Source organism: Dendronephthya gigantea, unplaced genomic scaffold (genome assembly GCF_004324835.1).
Source record: "Dendronephthya gigantea isolate DGI-Jeju-01 unplaced genomic scaffold, DenGig_1.0 000239F, whole genome shotgun sequence".
NCBI lineage: Eukaryota > Metazoa > Cnidaria > Anthozoa > Malacalcyonacea > Nephtheidae > Dendronephthya > Dendronephthya gigantea.
This window is the reverse complement of record NW_021163249.1, coordinates 27,857-41,684: the sequence shown is the minus strand read 5'-3', so window position 1 is coordinate 41,684 and position 13,828 is coordinate 27,857. Positions and strand designations below refer to the sequence as shown.

Below are 13,828 nucleotides of genomic sequence, written 5' to 3'. Positions count from 1 at the left end.
TAAAATCCTTTTTGGAAGGATCTTTGATGAAATAGAAGAAAAGATTCCCATCTCGGACTCGAACCTTCGCCTTTAAACTCGGAGAGGTCTGTCTTCACCAGGAGACCACACGAACCTGCGGTGAAAAGCTACACTTTTTTATTATTTAATATCTTTTTGGTAGGTTCTCAATGAAATAAACAATTTAAATAAGTACAAGGTCTTCTGCAGGACGGTTATGGTTATTTAATTTACTTTTACTCTTTTCACGAAGTTCATATAATGAAAAACGGTTGCGGTAGGATTCAAACCACCGATTGTCCTCGCCACTAGACTACGGATCTTGTGCTCAACAGTTATGGTTATTTAATTTACTTTATCTTTTTCCTGAAGTTTTCGAACCATCATAATGAAAAACATTCCTTTCATAATTTAATCCTTCCGCTTATAATTAAGACATGCGATAAGCCAACATGCAACTACGGCGTCATAGTCAAACTTGCAAGAGGAGCCTCTTTCCTTGAAACAGGACAAGAGAGCGAGAACCGATAGTTTGGCGTGTCACACAGTCGATGCGACTCCAAACGCCGAAGGCTTAGTATATTCGATGACATTGCTCTATGCGGTAATTGTGGGATTATTATTTGTTCCCTGCGACTGCGCGGGGTTTTTTATTCGATTGGTCAAGTTATCTCAATCTAGTCTATAACACGTTGATAAGGCGACGGACTAAACACCTGTCATCGCGTAATTTAAAAAATTTAATCAATATTCATAATTCCTCAAAAGCGTCGTTCTATTCCTATATGTATTGTGATAAACGCTAGGTCGCTAGCCAAACCTGATGCCAGCTCAGCTTTTTATTTAGAATTAAAGAATCATAAAGTTGATCTGGCTATTGTCACAGAAACGTGGCTGAAACCTACCATTCCAAATCAGGCCGTATGTCCTGACGGTTTACGTGGCATACAAAAAGACAGGCCTAGTAGACAAGGAGGCGGAGTAGCTGTTTTTTGTAGAAATAACTGGCAAATCGCGATGTTAGAAGAGTTTTCCAGCCCGTTTGAATGTTTGTGGACGAACGTTTCTACTGACAATTCTCTATTTTATGTAGTAGCATTATATTACCCTCACTCCTCTGAATTGTCAGTGCCGGATGCGAAATTAATTATTGCAGGGGACATAAATCCGCTGGAAATTAAGTCACTCTTGAATTATCACTCTCTAGCTCAGATTGCGAAGATGCCGACTCGTGCTCAGGAGATTTTGGATGTATTTGTAACTAATGTTCCTAATTATTGGCGTAAGGTTCTATATTGGTTCTATATTGTTCTAATTATTGGCGTAAGGTTCTATATATCATCTCTATTGGCAATCGTACTATAAAACAAGATGAATCGTTGAAATACCTGGCATAAACATATTGAGAACCTAATGGGGAAAATTAGCCAAAGATTGGGATTGCTGCGCCGTGTGAAATATTTCTTACTGCTGGATGCAAGACAAATTTTCAAGACAAATTTTATATACGCGGCAATTTTACCACTATTCGATTATGCTGATATAATGTGGGGCGATAAAAACAATTCTGAGCTTACACTGTTAATTTGAAGGTGTTAAAATAACACCTTCATTGGTGCTAATTTAACTCCATAAGGTGGTGTTAAGCAGAAAGTGTCATTTTAGCACCGATTCGGGTGCTGATTTAGCACCATCGAAATAGCGAAAGTGCCAAATTGACACCATTTTCAGAGTGAAGTGCGAGGTGTTATAATAGCACCAAAAACGGTGTTATGTTTCCTTCCTAATAGGGTGTAAAAATAACACCAAATGTTTCAAGATACGAAATGGCGGCGGAATTCACAAATCACGAGTGATTTTTTTTCCTTTACTTTAATCGCTTTTCGTTCACTATTTACACTTTTGCTTATCTAATTCATATCGCAAACTAATATATCTTGAATTACTTCCAAATCGTTTAATTTCATTGAAAGGCAAATAGCAAGTGAAATTCTCCCAGTTGACGACTTCAATGTGCTTCTCTCTTGGAGTACAAATCTCATAAGCCTGGTAATGTTCAGAAAATGTTAAACTTTCCTTCTTGTTGACGACAAACAATGCTTTATCAACATCGTTATCAACAATAAAAATTTCCTTTATTGCCCAGAACTGTGGAAATTCATCCTCATCAAATCCAATATGGACTATAGCACCAACTTTGTACTTTGTGCCATGGATTGTTATCCATTTAGCCCTATAACAGGAGAGATAATATATACAATAGTTATGGGAGAAAACAGCACAAAATCTCAAGTATAACATATGAATATCACAGTCAAACTTACTCATATAAAGGTGTTTGCTTATTAATTCCAGAAGTTTTGGCTTCTATAAGCTCATTGTGTAAAACATCACCAACATAGGATATTTTGCCTAGTAAAATGCCAGGAAAACATGGATGAATAATACAAAATCTAGTACAATAAGAGTATTTGCGCTATAAGATAATTAATAGAGGTCAATAGAGGTATTCAAATAAGATATTAAATCACAATAATTATACCTGGACCAACTTCAATTCCCTTATCAATAAATGAGCTGGAACCACCTTCAGCAGATTGAAGTCGATAGGAGACACCCTCTTGGTGCCTTTTTGCCAGTGAATATGGTAGGTTGATGAAGTTTCCAATAACTATAGCCAATCTTTTAAAATAGTGGTGTTTGGCCTCATATCGCATGCACCAACTTCGAACAAGGGGCCCTAGTCTGTTAATAAAAATAACAGATATTAATTAACACACAAGTGTACATCATTTACCTAGGTGTAACAATTTTCTAAATATGTAATTAGGTTCAATCAAAACATTCTTTTACTAAATATTTACTAGTAAATTAACTTACTCCAGCATGGTTCTTGGCATATGAATCATGTAGTGCATTTTGGGTATTATACTGCAGTCAGAGAAGAGATCCTTAAATGTTTCCAGGAGTTTCTGTATTAGCACTTGGAGATATGCCACTTGATCCTTACTTACAACTGGTGCAAAGACAATTCTAATGGTGTTCAGTAAGATGCACAACAACTCCCAGTGGTCATCATCTTCTGGGACATAGTCTCCAATTAGAAAAGGCAAATGTAGACCAAGACACCACATTTGATTTGCTAAAACCACAAAAAATTATGAACAATTGGACTTCAGAATTTAAGAAAACAGGAATTTTCTGTACTAAAAGAGTAAAATGTAAGAGTCATTTTAGGAACATTGTAGCCTATTTTGTCTAACACTAGATAATTTTACTTGTCATGGGAGGGTAATGCAGCTTAGGCATTAAATATATCACTATATATTGAATTACATACCATGTTGTTTCAAACTGTTGTCTTGTGACACCAACCTCTGGGGTAAAATTGGTGCTGGCCTATTGGTGTCATTGTGATAGCCAAAATCAAAAACTTCAATTCTTCTGTTCAGGTCTTCCAATTTGAAATACTTCTTTTCAATTATATAAACTTTTAATAACTCCTTGACAATGTATTGTAGAACACCTTCAAGTATGTCATGCATTGCATCTGCAGGAAGCCCACCAATCACATGATAATATCTTGAAGTGTTAAGCAAGGAGGATTGGTTTAATCCATATGTTTTCTTGAAATGATCACCCTGCTCAAGCCTCTGGCACTGGTCATTGTAACTCTCCTTTGTTCGCAGTACAAAGTCTTTCTCGTGAAACTAAATTAAATAGTAAGAATCCATGTATAAGACTGTCGTAGCTCTTAGCCATATATCAATCATTAATATCACATGCTGTTGCCAAAAAAATACGTACACATTCAGTTATCTCTGCAGCAACACCCATGCAGACGCGACACTTCCTATGTGATTGAGAACCTTGTTTAAACCCACCAACACACTGGCACCCAAGATTGTCCCCTGAGAAATAGCAGATAGTCCCAGCAAGCTTTCTTGGATTCCCCTTAATAATAAACTCATAGCCACCATTCTAAAAAAATATAGTGGAAATAAGACATTTTTATTCATTTAAAACTGAACCACACAAGCTACAATAAATAGAAATACTGTCAGTTTAATAATTTATATGTACAGTGTAATTAATAACAAACCTGTTCTAATTTGCTAAGGTCTTTCATAAAAACATCAAGAATAGCATTCACACCATATGTCTTCAGATGCTTGCTGTTTACAAGGCCAAGTAGTTGGATTGAGTTTATGTGAGAACGATACTCTGGACGTATGTTTCCCAAGGTATAATAGAAAGCGGCTATATTTAAATGAAAAAATTGCAATTTAAAAAAAAAATTTAAAATATACATCACATAACCACATGCCTTCACACAACCAAGGACAAAAAGCTATAGTATGTTATAGTTTTTCAGTATCATTGCCCTTCTCAAATTAGAGAACTAGGTATTTATTAACTGGGAAAGTAAAAGGCTGGGTCAAGAAACATGAAACTTAGACATCCATTTTTTGGACTTCTAAGTGCTGTAATCAAGCAAAGAATTTACCAAGTTTATGCTTGTTTGCTCTCGATCCCAATGGGTTGCATACTTCTACTTCATCAAAGTAAACCAAGAGCTGCAGAGCTGTTGGGTCTCTACTAAACAGTGGATGTTTTTTGAAAACTTCACCATCACAAAAATCACACAAAGTTTCATCATTTTTTTGATGGGGATTCTCAACCTGTAATAAAAAATTAATAAAAGAAAATGTTAACCTATTAAACCACTTGTCCATTTAAAAGTTAATTGCTACTAAAATATGGGCTAGAAGGCGTTGTATCTATGAATAATATACCTAAATAGTCTTTGTTTGCATGATCTAGTATTTCAGTTACTATAACTTATGGTTAATGGCAGTGCAATTGTTACCTCATAAAGAATTGACTCATCATTTAGTAGTTGCTGCAGGCTTTCCAGTATTGGAATATAATAAGCATCATCTGTTTTTTCAACATTCTTTAGTTTATTCCCTTTCCTTCTTTTGACATGGTGCTTTCCAAGAACTATCTTTTGTGGCTCCTGGTGAAACAAAAATAAATAGCTAATTAAATAAAATTATCAACTCACTGTCATATTATGTCATTGGACTCTGCATGTCCCTCTGCATGGTTTATATGTGTGCCATAAAAGCCTTGTTTGCAATATAAAAATCCCATTTTATCTGTTGTAATAATTGAGTAGGATGCACATCTGGGTTAGCTGTAGTTAATATGATGTATGTTTGTTACCGGCTTTGACCAAAAAACTTTTTAACAGCATTTTAGGGTTTTAACAGCATAAATACATTAGTTCAACTTGGCTGTTTTCAATTCAACAGAAAATATGCAAATGTTTGGTTAGCAAACTATTCCTCTGGCTCTGTAAGTGGAAATCCACCCTGACTTGATATAATATAGAGTGTAAAATACTTACAACAAGATTGAAATTATCCTTGTAATATTTGTACTGAAGTGGCTCTTTTTCAATACCAGTAAATGGTTGGGAGATTGGGTTGTTTTCACTGAACAGACTCCCAATCCAGCACAGTTTGAAGATTAATCCCAGCATTTGAAGGCAGTTCGCAAACCAGACTTCAATAAATCTACACTGGCTTGAGTTATTTGGGTGACATTATCAACAAAAGAATCCACAACAGTTTGTGGGACGCGTCCTTTCTCTTTGAACTTTAATAGGCACAGTGCATTAGATTTGGCTAGATTGACCTTCTCTCTTTCAAAGTTGAAATGTTCCACTTCTTTATTGTTAATTCCGCCATTTATTTCGATCTCTTGTACGTCTTCATTCTCAAAATGATTTTCCTCGTGTCTGGTCACCACGTTGTGCTTGTTGTTTATATGAGCTTTCAACGATTTGAATATTCTGTATGTCTTTGCACAGCCATCAATGCCACAAACAACATGGAAATTTGGTTCATTCCGGTGAACACGTCCAAGATGCTTTAGTAAAAGCGGAATGGATTCGGCGACGAATTCAAGACATATGTTACAACGATAGTGATAACCACCATTATTGTGCGTGGCCATTTGGCTGTAGAATATCTCATTTGTGGAAAAGTAGACAGAATCAAAGAGTTGATACTGAGTATATATAAATTATATATACATATTATCTACTCTTAGCTTTGACAGAATGTTTATGATTAATTCATACTTAATTTATTCTTCAACCAAAATCGTTGCGGATTGGTCAGTTTACTGATCGTCGGAATCACGTGAGGATCCTTCAATCTCCATTCGATCCGCGCGGCAAGTTCAAATTGCATCATCATCGTCCCCAGAGACAGACTCACCGTAATCGCTTATATTTCTTACAAAGGAAAGACTATTTTTATCGTTTTAATCAACGAAGCAATCTCAAACATTGAAGACCGGAAGAATTGTTTCTGTTTTTATACTTGGTTAGTATAATTGTCACCGTCAATTGACATTTCGTCATAATATTTTCGTCTAGTCAAGATCGCACGTGTTCGCTTCATTGTGACAAATTTTCTTTGCTTTTTGTGAAATAACGTTTATCGTTTAATAACCTTTATCGTTTTTTTATAGATAATGGATCTTGCTCTATTGAGTACGCTTCAGAATGCCGGGGTCAAAGAATGTGTAATTTCAATTCTGGAAGATGAAGAGGTATAATACTGTGTCGTTTGAGTCGATATTTGTTATAGCAAAATCTATATTTTTTATTTCGTATGATAATTTCTTTACACAACAAATTTGATCCTAACCAGTGCAAATATATATTATTGCAACTGGTTTATTCTACCGAACTACCTAGGAAATAAATTAACAAGACTATTTATTTTCTGTTGAACAGTTTGACAGCATTGATATCCTCAGTTCCACTTCGGACGATTTACTGAAGTCATGTGGCATTAAAGGAGGCCAAATATCAAGAATCCGCAGCGCTCTGGCACCGCTTAGTAATGAAAAAAATCAGATAACAGTAAGAATCTTCAAAATACATACCTGTAACTACATATGTTATTATGTTATATTGTATATTTGATTTTATCTGATATTTTAATTTTATTGTGTCCTGCTTTTTTGTAATGGACAAACAAGGGGTTTGACAATAGTGTTTTTGTCTGATTGACTAGCTCCCTACTAGGTACCTCTGAACATAATTTTACCAACACTAAATGTGAGTTATTTTTGCATGACTAGGTTGAAAGCGTTATGCCTATAGCCCCAAAGACACCTGATTTGCCCAAGGAATTAGAAACATGTTCCAGTAGGCCTCCTGTTACCCCAAGTTCCTCCAAAACACCCAGTACCCCCACCAGTGCCCTGAGCACTTTCCACACACCCACCAGTACTCTAAGCAATTTGAAAACACCCACCTGTTCCCCAAAGACGTCCCATACACCCACTGTTACACCCACCACACCCATGGCAAAGACAGCTTCTCCACTATCTATCCCAGGCTTTGCAATTAAAGAGAAAAAACTTGCAAATGTTAACTGGATAAGAGAGTTTAGACTTCCTTCTATGGTATGTAAATCATTTCATGTATTTATTGAATATTTTGATTGAATTAGGTCAGTATGTAGTACCTACTCCTTAGTATTAATCTTTATAATTATGCTAAAAGCATTTATTGTAGTATATGGACTGACTAATGGATATAAATAATAAGCATTTGTCAAAGCTCTGGCACTTAATGGGCTTATTCTATACTATTCTCTTTTCAGTTTTCTCCTGCTGTAAATGAGGAGTTGAAGTTAGGGAAGTTAACAGGAAAACTGAGAGATAACTTCACTAGGGAGTGCTGTGATGCAATTAAGCAGCACACAATGTACCCAACCAAAGAGGAAAAGGATAAAGTGGCATTCATGATAATTGAGGCATACCCCTTCCTGGCTGATTCACTTGGAGCAGGCATTGTAAGTATTATTTCCTTAATCTTCAGTGGTACTAAGGTATAAATGTGGTTCTGTTCTATGCTGTCAACAATGGTGAATCTTATTAATTCATATGGTCTAATCATGATTTACAAAATAGGGTTCTTGGTCAATGGCAATCCATAATAGGTTCAAAAACATGAGAAGGAAACCACGGACTCCTGCTGTCAAGAACCAGGAGCAGCCAGCAAGGTCTATACAAGAACCAATGCTAAAAAAGCGCAAAGTGGATGACATTCCAGAGCTAGCTGATGGGGAAACTGAAGAGACTTGCAAGGAACATACAAAGCATATGAAAGCAGAGATGGCAAAATCAAAAAGAAATGCAAGCGTTATCAAAGAGTTGATGCAGCTGACCTACCCATACAGGCGCCAGCAGATAATCAATGGAATTGTCACAGATGTGCTACAGGAATATCCTGCACTTAAACTTGTGTCAGAGGTCAGTATAAAAATATGTATTGTGATTGTTTTACCCATCAATAAGTAGTGATGTCCCCTTGTCATTAAAAAGCCCAAATAAGGAGTGCCGGAGTTTGCCATTAATGATTTCACTGTGTCTAATGCTCAATGATATTTTGCTTACCTGACCGCCCATGTTCATTACTTATAGCACTGTACTATACATATACCCTGTATATGGGTCTAAATGGGTTCTTTTAATTATCTCCAATCCCATTAATGTTAGAAATTTTATTTGACATAGAAAGTGTCCTGCAGCATAAAATGATTTTTTTATGTATAGGTAAGGACAGAATTTGGGAGAATTGTGGAAGACCCAAAAATTGTCAAGAAAATGGTTCAAAATTTCGAAGTTGTTGAGAAAAAGATCCTTCAGTTGGCAGAAAACAGCTCAAACAAGACTGTGAAGTCTTTGCTAAATGAAATGAAGAATGCTGTGCTTGACGAGCCAAGTAAACAAGCAGGTAATTATGTTGAAATTTTGCTACTTTATAGGTACTACCCTTACAGTTTAATTTTACAGAAATTTAGATTTTGCAACTTATATCAGTTATATGCAATTGTAGTGTATAGATATTAATTGTAACATATTGTGTGTTTTTTCAATAGACATCGAAAGCACAATTGCAGTGTTGCTGCTTCAGCATCATCTAAAGGACAAGAGTTGCAACAACCCACTTTTGATGATATGCTCTGTAAGTATAATTGCTGTTACAATTTAAACTTGGCTATCCCACTCTCCGATTATAGCATCCCTAATAATATATAGTAGAAAAGACTCTTATCTCTGAAAATGGCTAAACAAATAGATTGCAATGCTGCCTATTTTATTGCGATACTCTTGTCTTACGTACATACACCGTGTGATTTTATGTACTGTCAATGGAAGAGTCTATGGGTTAAGTAACTCAACTAAGGAATTGTTGTCAAATATTTAAATAAATACTTAGTTAAATATTTCTCTTTTTTCAAGGATGACGACTCTATTGATTGTGAAATCACTAAAGCAACATACCCAACGCTGATTGGATCTGGTGATATACAAGGCCTGGATACCCTGGTAATCGCAGTTGAAGGACAAGTTTTTACCGATGTGTCAAAAATAAACATCCTAAAGGCAGTTTCCCTATTAGTGGGAAGCTTCTATATCCTAAATATGGAATACAAACCGGGAGCATCAAACATTTACGCTTTTATTGAGGCTGTGCTCATGGAAAATGGGCAACAGGCCAGAAAGAGAGTCTCAGTCCAAAAATTCGTCAAGGAACTTGGTATTGATTGTAGAAATATGTAAATATTTATGTATGTATTCCTGCATGATCAGTAATTGTATATATGTAAATGTGACCATGTTTAATATATTAATCTTTTTTAATTTTCCTGTGTATGTGTCATTAATTAATGTTATGTCAGTATCTGATTAGTGATGTGGGAATTGTAGTAGCTAAAAATATCTTTAGATATAACACTAAAAGTGTGCTTGTTTAACACCATATCTAGTGCTATTTGAACACCCAAAGGTGTTATTCTGACACCGAAATAGGCGTTAAATTGACACCGAGCATGGGTGCTAATTTAGCACCTATACCATGGTGTTAAAATAGCACCTCCATGGGTGTTATTTTTGCCATATTCATTCAACACCTTTTTTGGTGCTAAATTGACACCTTCAAATTAACAGTGTATGCGTCACTAGTAAACGTGCAATTTTTCAACAAAAGATTTCTTGTGCTACTCTCGAAACTTTTATATTTAAAATCACATAAGAATAGTATAAATACAATGTTTTTTGGCTTTGGCACAAGCGTAGTTTTTAGAAAATCGGCAAAAACTCGAATGTGGGGATAGCATAATTAATAATTAATCTAACTATAGCGCACGCTACCTATGGGTACTAGTAGACATACAATTTTTCAACAAAAGCTTTCTTGTGCCACTCTCGAAACTTTTATATTTAAAATCTGCATAAAAAATAGTCCTAAATACAATATCTCTCGACTTTGGCACAAGCGTAGTTTTTTAGAAAATCCGCGAAACCTCGAATGTGAGGATAGCTGACAAAATTTAATTATATAGGGGAGAGAGATGAACAGATTTTTTGAATGAAGGTCTTTGTGCCATCGGGAAACTTTATATTTAAAATCTTTATAAAAAATAGTCCTAAATACAATATCTCTCGACTTTGGCACAAGCGTAGTTTTTGAGAAAATCGGCGAAACCTCGAATGTGAGGATAGCTGAGTCAGCAATTGTAATGAGTATATAGGGGAGAGAGATGAACAGATGTTTTTGAAATGAAGGTCTCTTGTGCCACTCGGGAAACTTTTATATTTAAAATCTACATAAAAATAGTTCTAAATACAATCTCTCGACTTTGGCACAAGCGTAGTTTTTTAGAAATCCGCGAAACCTCGAATGTGAGGATAGCATAATTAATTTCATTAAAGCGCACGCCGTGGTACTAGACATGAGATTTTTGAATGAAGGTCTTTGTGCCACTCGGGAAACTTTATATTTATAAATGTACATAAAAATAGTACTAAATACAATATCTCTCGACTTTGGCACAAGCGTAGTTTTTAGAAAATCCGGGAAACCGAAAGTGAGGATAGCATAATTAATTTCATTAAAGCGCACGCCGTGGGTACTAGACATGAGATTTTTGAATGAAAGTCTTTGTGCCACTCGGGAAACTTTTATTTTAAAATGTACATAAAAAATAGTCCTAAATACAATATCTCTCGACTTTGGCACAAGCGTAGTTTTTAGAAAATCCGGAAACCTCGAATGTGAGGATAGCATAATTAATTTCATTAAAGCGCACGCCGTGGGTACTAGAAATGAGATTTTTGAAATGAAGTCTTTTTGTGCCACTCGGGAAACTTTTATATTTAAAATGTACATAAAAAATAGTACTAAATACAAATCTCTGGACTTTGGCACAAGCGTAGTTTTTGAAGAAATTGGGAAACCTCGAATGTGAGGATAGCGTGAGTCAGCAATTTTAATGAGTATATAGGGGAGAGAAGATGAACAGATGTTTTTGAATGAAAGTCTTTTGTGACCTCGGGAAACTTTTATATTTAAATCTACATAAAAAATAGTACTAAATACAATATCTCTCGACTTTGGCACAAGCGTAGTTTTTGAGAAAATCGGCGAAACCTTGAAAGTGAGGATAGCTGAGTCAGCAATTTTAATGAGTATATAGGGGAGAGAGACGAACACATTTTTTGAAATAAATTTTTTTGCTCCGCACGGGAAACTTTTATATTTAAAATGTACATAAAAATAGTCCTAAATACAATATCTCTCGACTTTGGCACAAGCGTAGTTTTTTAGAAAATCCGCGGAACTTCGAATGTGAGGATAGCATAATTAATTTCATTCAATAGCGCACGCCGTGGATACTATACATGAAAGTTTGAAATAAAGGTCTATTGTGCCACTCTGGAAACTATTATATTTAAAATCTACGTAAAAACAGTACTAAATACAGTATCTTTCGGCTTTGGGTCAAGCGTAGTCTTTGAGAAAATCGACGATAGCGTGGAATAGCATTTGGTGTATGTATGACGAATAGTGTGATGGAAAATTGGGTTTGAATATTGTGACAGTATGATAATTTCAATTTCCGTTTCAATTTTGACGGCTTTGACGACCTCTACTATTTTTTGAATTTCTTCTTAAATAAAGGTGTGCCGGATCTGAAATTTTACGTACACGTAAATGAAAGATTGGGGAATCTCTTTGTTGTGTTTTACGTGAAAATGATGAAATATTTAGGAAGATACTTACCTGTAAGTTCGTCGTATTTTGCAGCTATAATTTTCAGCTTTTATGGTAGATAACACAAGTATTTGGGGTTTATTATGTCGGCAAAGCGTTACACGTTATTGCTAAAGTGTTATTTTAGCTGCAAACAGTGAATTTAGCTGTTTTTAACGATTTTGCGATTTGAATGTCAGGATGAATCTTAGGATGAATCTTAGGATGAATATCAGGATGAATGTGAGGACGAATGTCCGGATACCTTCACACTAGTTATTTTATAAGTTCGGGCCGCATTGATTTGTAATCAGATTGTTTATTCAACTTATCAATCATCATTCATTTTCGTATAAATACTAAATATTTCGCTGATACACACTAGTAGTGATAACTGGGAAATTTCCTCAATCGTAGTGTAAATTTTAGCAAAGAAAGAGGCAAAACATACTGACATATTCGCTAGAAATACATTGTATCAAACATATTGTCTTCCAAACATATGTCTCATCATACTTAGTTGTGTATAGTTAAAATATTTGTCTATATATACAAGTTATACATTTTATAAAGCGAGCATTTGTGTTTTTTCACAGATAACAAAAAGGAGTTGATGAAAATTTGGCTTGAATTTATTATGTGATCATGATAACAGTTCTGATAATAAAACCAAGAGGGGGTGATTAGATGTGACCAGTGCTGACAATAAGGAACCAGAGAAGAATATTAAGGTTTGAAATATTATTACCATTCGATATATATATACCGGCACACAATTCAATATTGTCTGAATTACAGAATACCCCTTGGGCATAATGACTTGTGCTCCTGTTATATGAAACTGTTCATATGAAACAAATGACTTGTGCCCTGTTTGATACTTAATACTAACACAGTAGAAATATTCTGTATACAGAGTAGCAATATTTTGTTTTTCTGAACCCCTAATTTAAAAGCAATCAATGCATTTTTACATACAATAATTCAAATATTTTGAATGCTCTGACTGACTGCCAATTGAGCAAAATAGCCGGGTGAATTTATGATTTTTGGACTGGCTGGTTTGGTTAAAGAGGCAGGAGAACATTTTCACCACCAATATATTTTCCTAAGATTTAATGGGTCCTTGCACAGATCAATTATTATTTCTGCACAACCTAGTTCATCATTAAACAAGACATAGGTTAAGACTGTAAATATTGACTTTATGTTAAAGTCATTTTTTGTCTGAAGATGACAAAAGTTGAAATAAAGCATAGGCAGCCCAGACTTTGACTTGCGCGTGTGATACTCGCACGCGTGTCGCGCTTACGTTGTTTACTTCGTCTATATATTATGACAAGGTAGGAAAGAGTTTATCAAAATATGACAGATATACCTTCGTAAATGTATAATTATCTAAAAAATTACTTGAAGAAACGCCACAAAAACTACAACCTAATAACCACCGATGATTAATCTACATTATCCTGCAGTTTTCATGTTTTAAACAACATCTAAAGCCTTCAAATTAGCGAAATAAAACAGGAATTCATACGGAATTTTGAGAATACTATCCGAGGGTCACTCCGCCTAAGGAAACGTCATCTTTTTTGAAATATTAGCTAAACGCTCATTGGCTTACCTGCAGGACCACCAATGAGAACCAATGAGCGTTTAGCTAATATTTCAAAAAAGATGACGTGAATTTGCTTTTGC

The 13,828-nt window shown here is 35.2% G+C and overlaps 2 protein-coding genes across 2 annotated transcripts; one reads left to right on the top strand and one right to left on the bottom strand.

Annotated features, from left to right (window-relative positions):
* Positions 1-1,890: 1,890 nt before the first annotated feature.
* Positions 1,891-4,926, bottom strand: LOC114540540. The gene is made up of 8 exons (XM_028560659.1): positions 4,508-4,926; positions 4,103-4,260; positions 3,808-3,981; positions 3,341-3,710; positions 2,881-3,142; positions 2,543-2,745; positions 2,325-2,412; positions 1,891-2,233 (listed from the first exon to the last, which is right to left on the bottom strand). Exons 1-8 carry the CDS (start codon positions 4,734-4,736, stop codon positions 1,891-1,893), a joined length of 1,827 nt encoding a protein of 608 aa, XP_028416460.1. The 5' UTR covers positions 4,737-4,926.
* A 2,626-nt stretch (positions 4,927-7,552) lies between these two features.
* LOC114540539 (sterile alpha motif domain-containing protein 3-like) lies at positions 7,553-9,085 on the top strand. The gene is made up of 4 exons (XM_028560658.1): positions 7,553-7,883; positions 8,002-8,343; positions 8,647-8,827; positions 8,973-9,085. Exons 1-4 carry the CDS (start codon positions 7,794-7,796, stop codon positions 9,083-9,085), a joined length of 726 nt encoding a protein of 241 aa, XP_028416459.1. The 5' UTR covers positions 7,553-7,793.
* Positions 9,086-13,828: the final 4,743 nt, after the last annotated feature.

What these genes read in the sequence shown, in the direction of transcription:
- LOC114540539 (XM_028560658.1), top strand. Translation starts at nt 7,794, where the DNA reads ATGTACCCAACCAAAGAGGAAAAGGATAAAGTGGCATTCATGATAATT. An exon ending in ATTCACTTGGAGCAGGCATT is followed by an intron (nt 7,884 to 8,001) that starts GTAAGTATTATT and finishes TTTACAAAATAG; the next exon opens with GGTTCTTGGTCAATGGCAAT. An exon ending in CGAGCCAAGTAAACAAGCAG is followed by an intron (nt 8,828 to 8,972) that starts GTAATTATGTTG and finishes TTTTTTCAATAG; the next exon opens with ACATCGAAAGCACAATTGCA.
- LOC114540540 (XM_028560659.1), bottom strand. Translation starts at nt 4,736, where the DNA reads ATGGACAAGTGGTTTAATAGGTTAACATTTTCTTTTATTAATTTTTTA. An exon ending in AGCAAACAAGCATAAACTTG is followed by an intron (nt 4,261 to 4,507) that starts GTAAATTCTTTG and finishes ATTTAAATATAG; the next exon opens with CCGCTTTCTATTATACCTTG. An exon ending in GGGAATTGAAGTTGGTCCAG is followed by an intron (nt 2,413 to 2,542) that starts GTATAATTATTG and finishes GCATTTTACTAG; the next exon opens with GCAAAATATCCTATGTTGGT.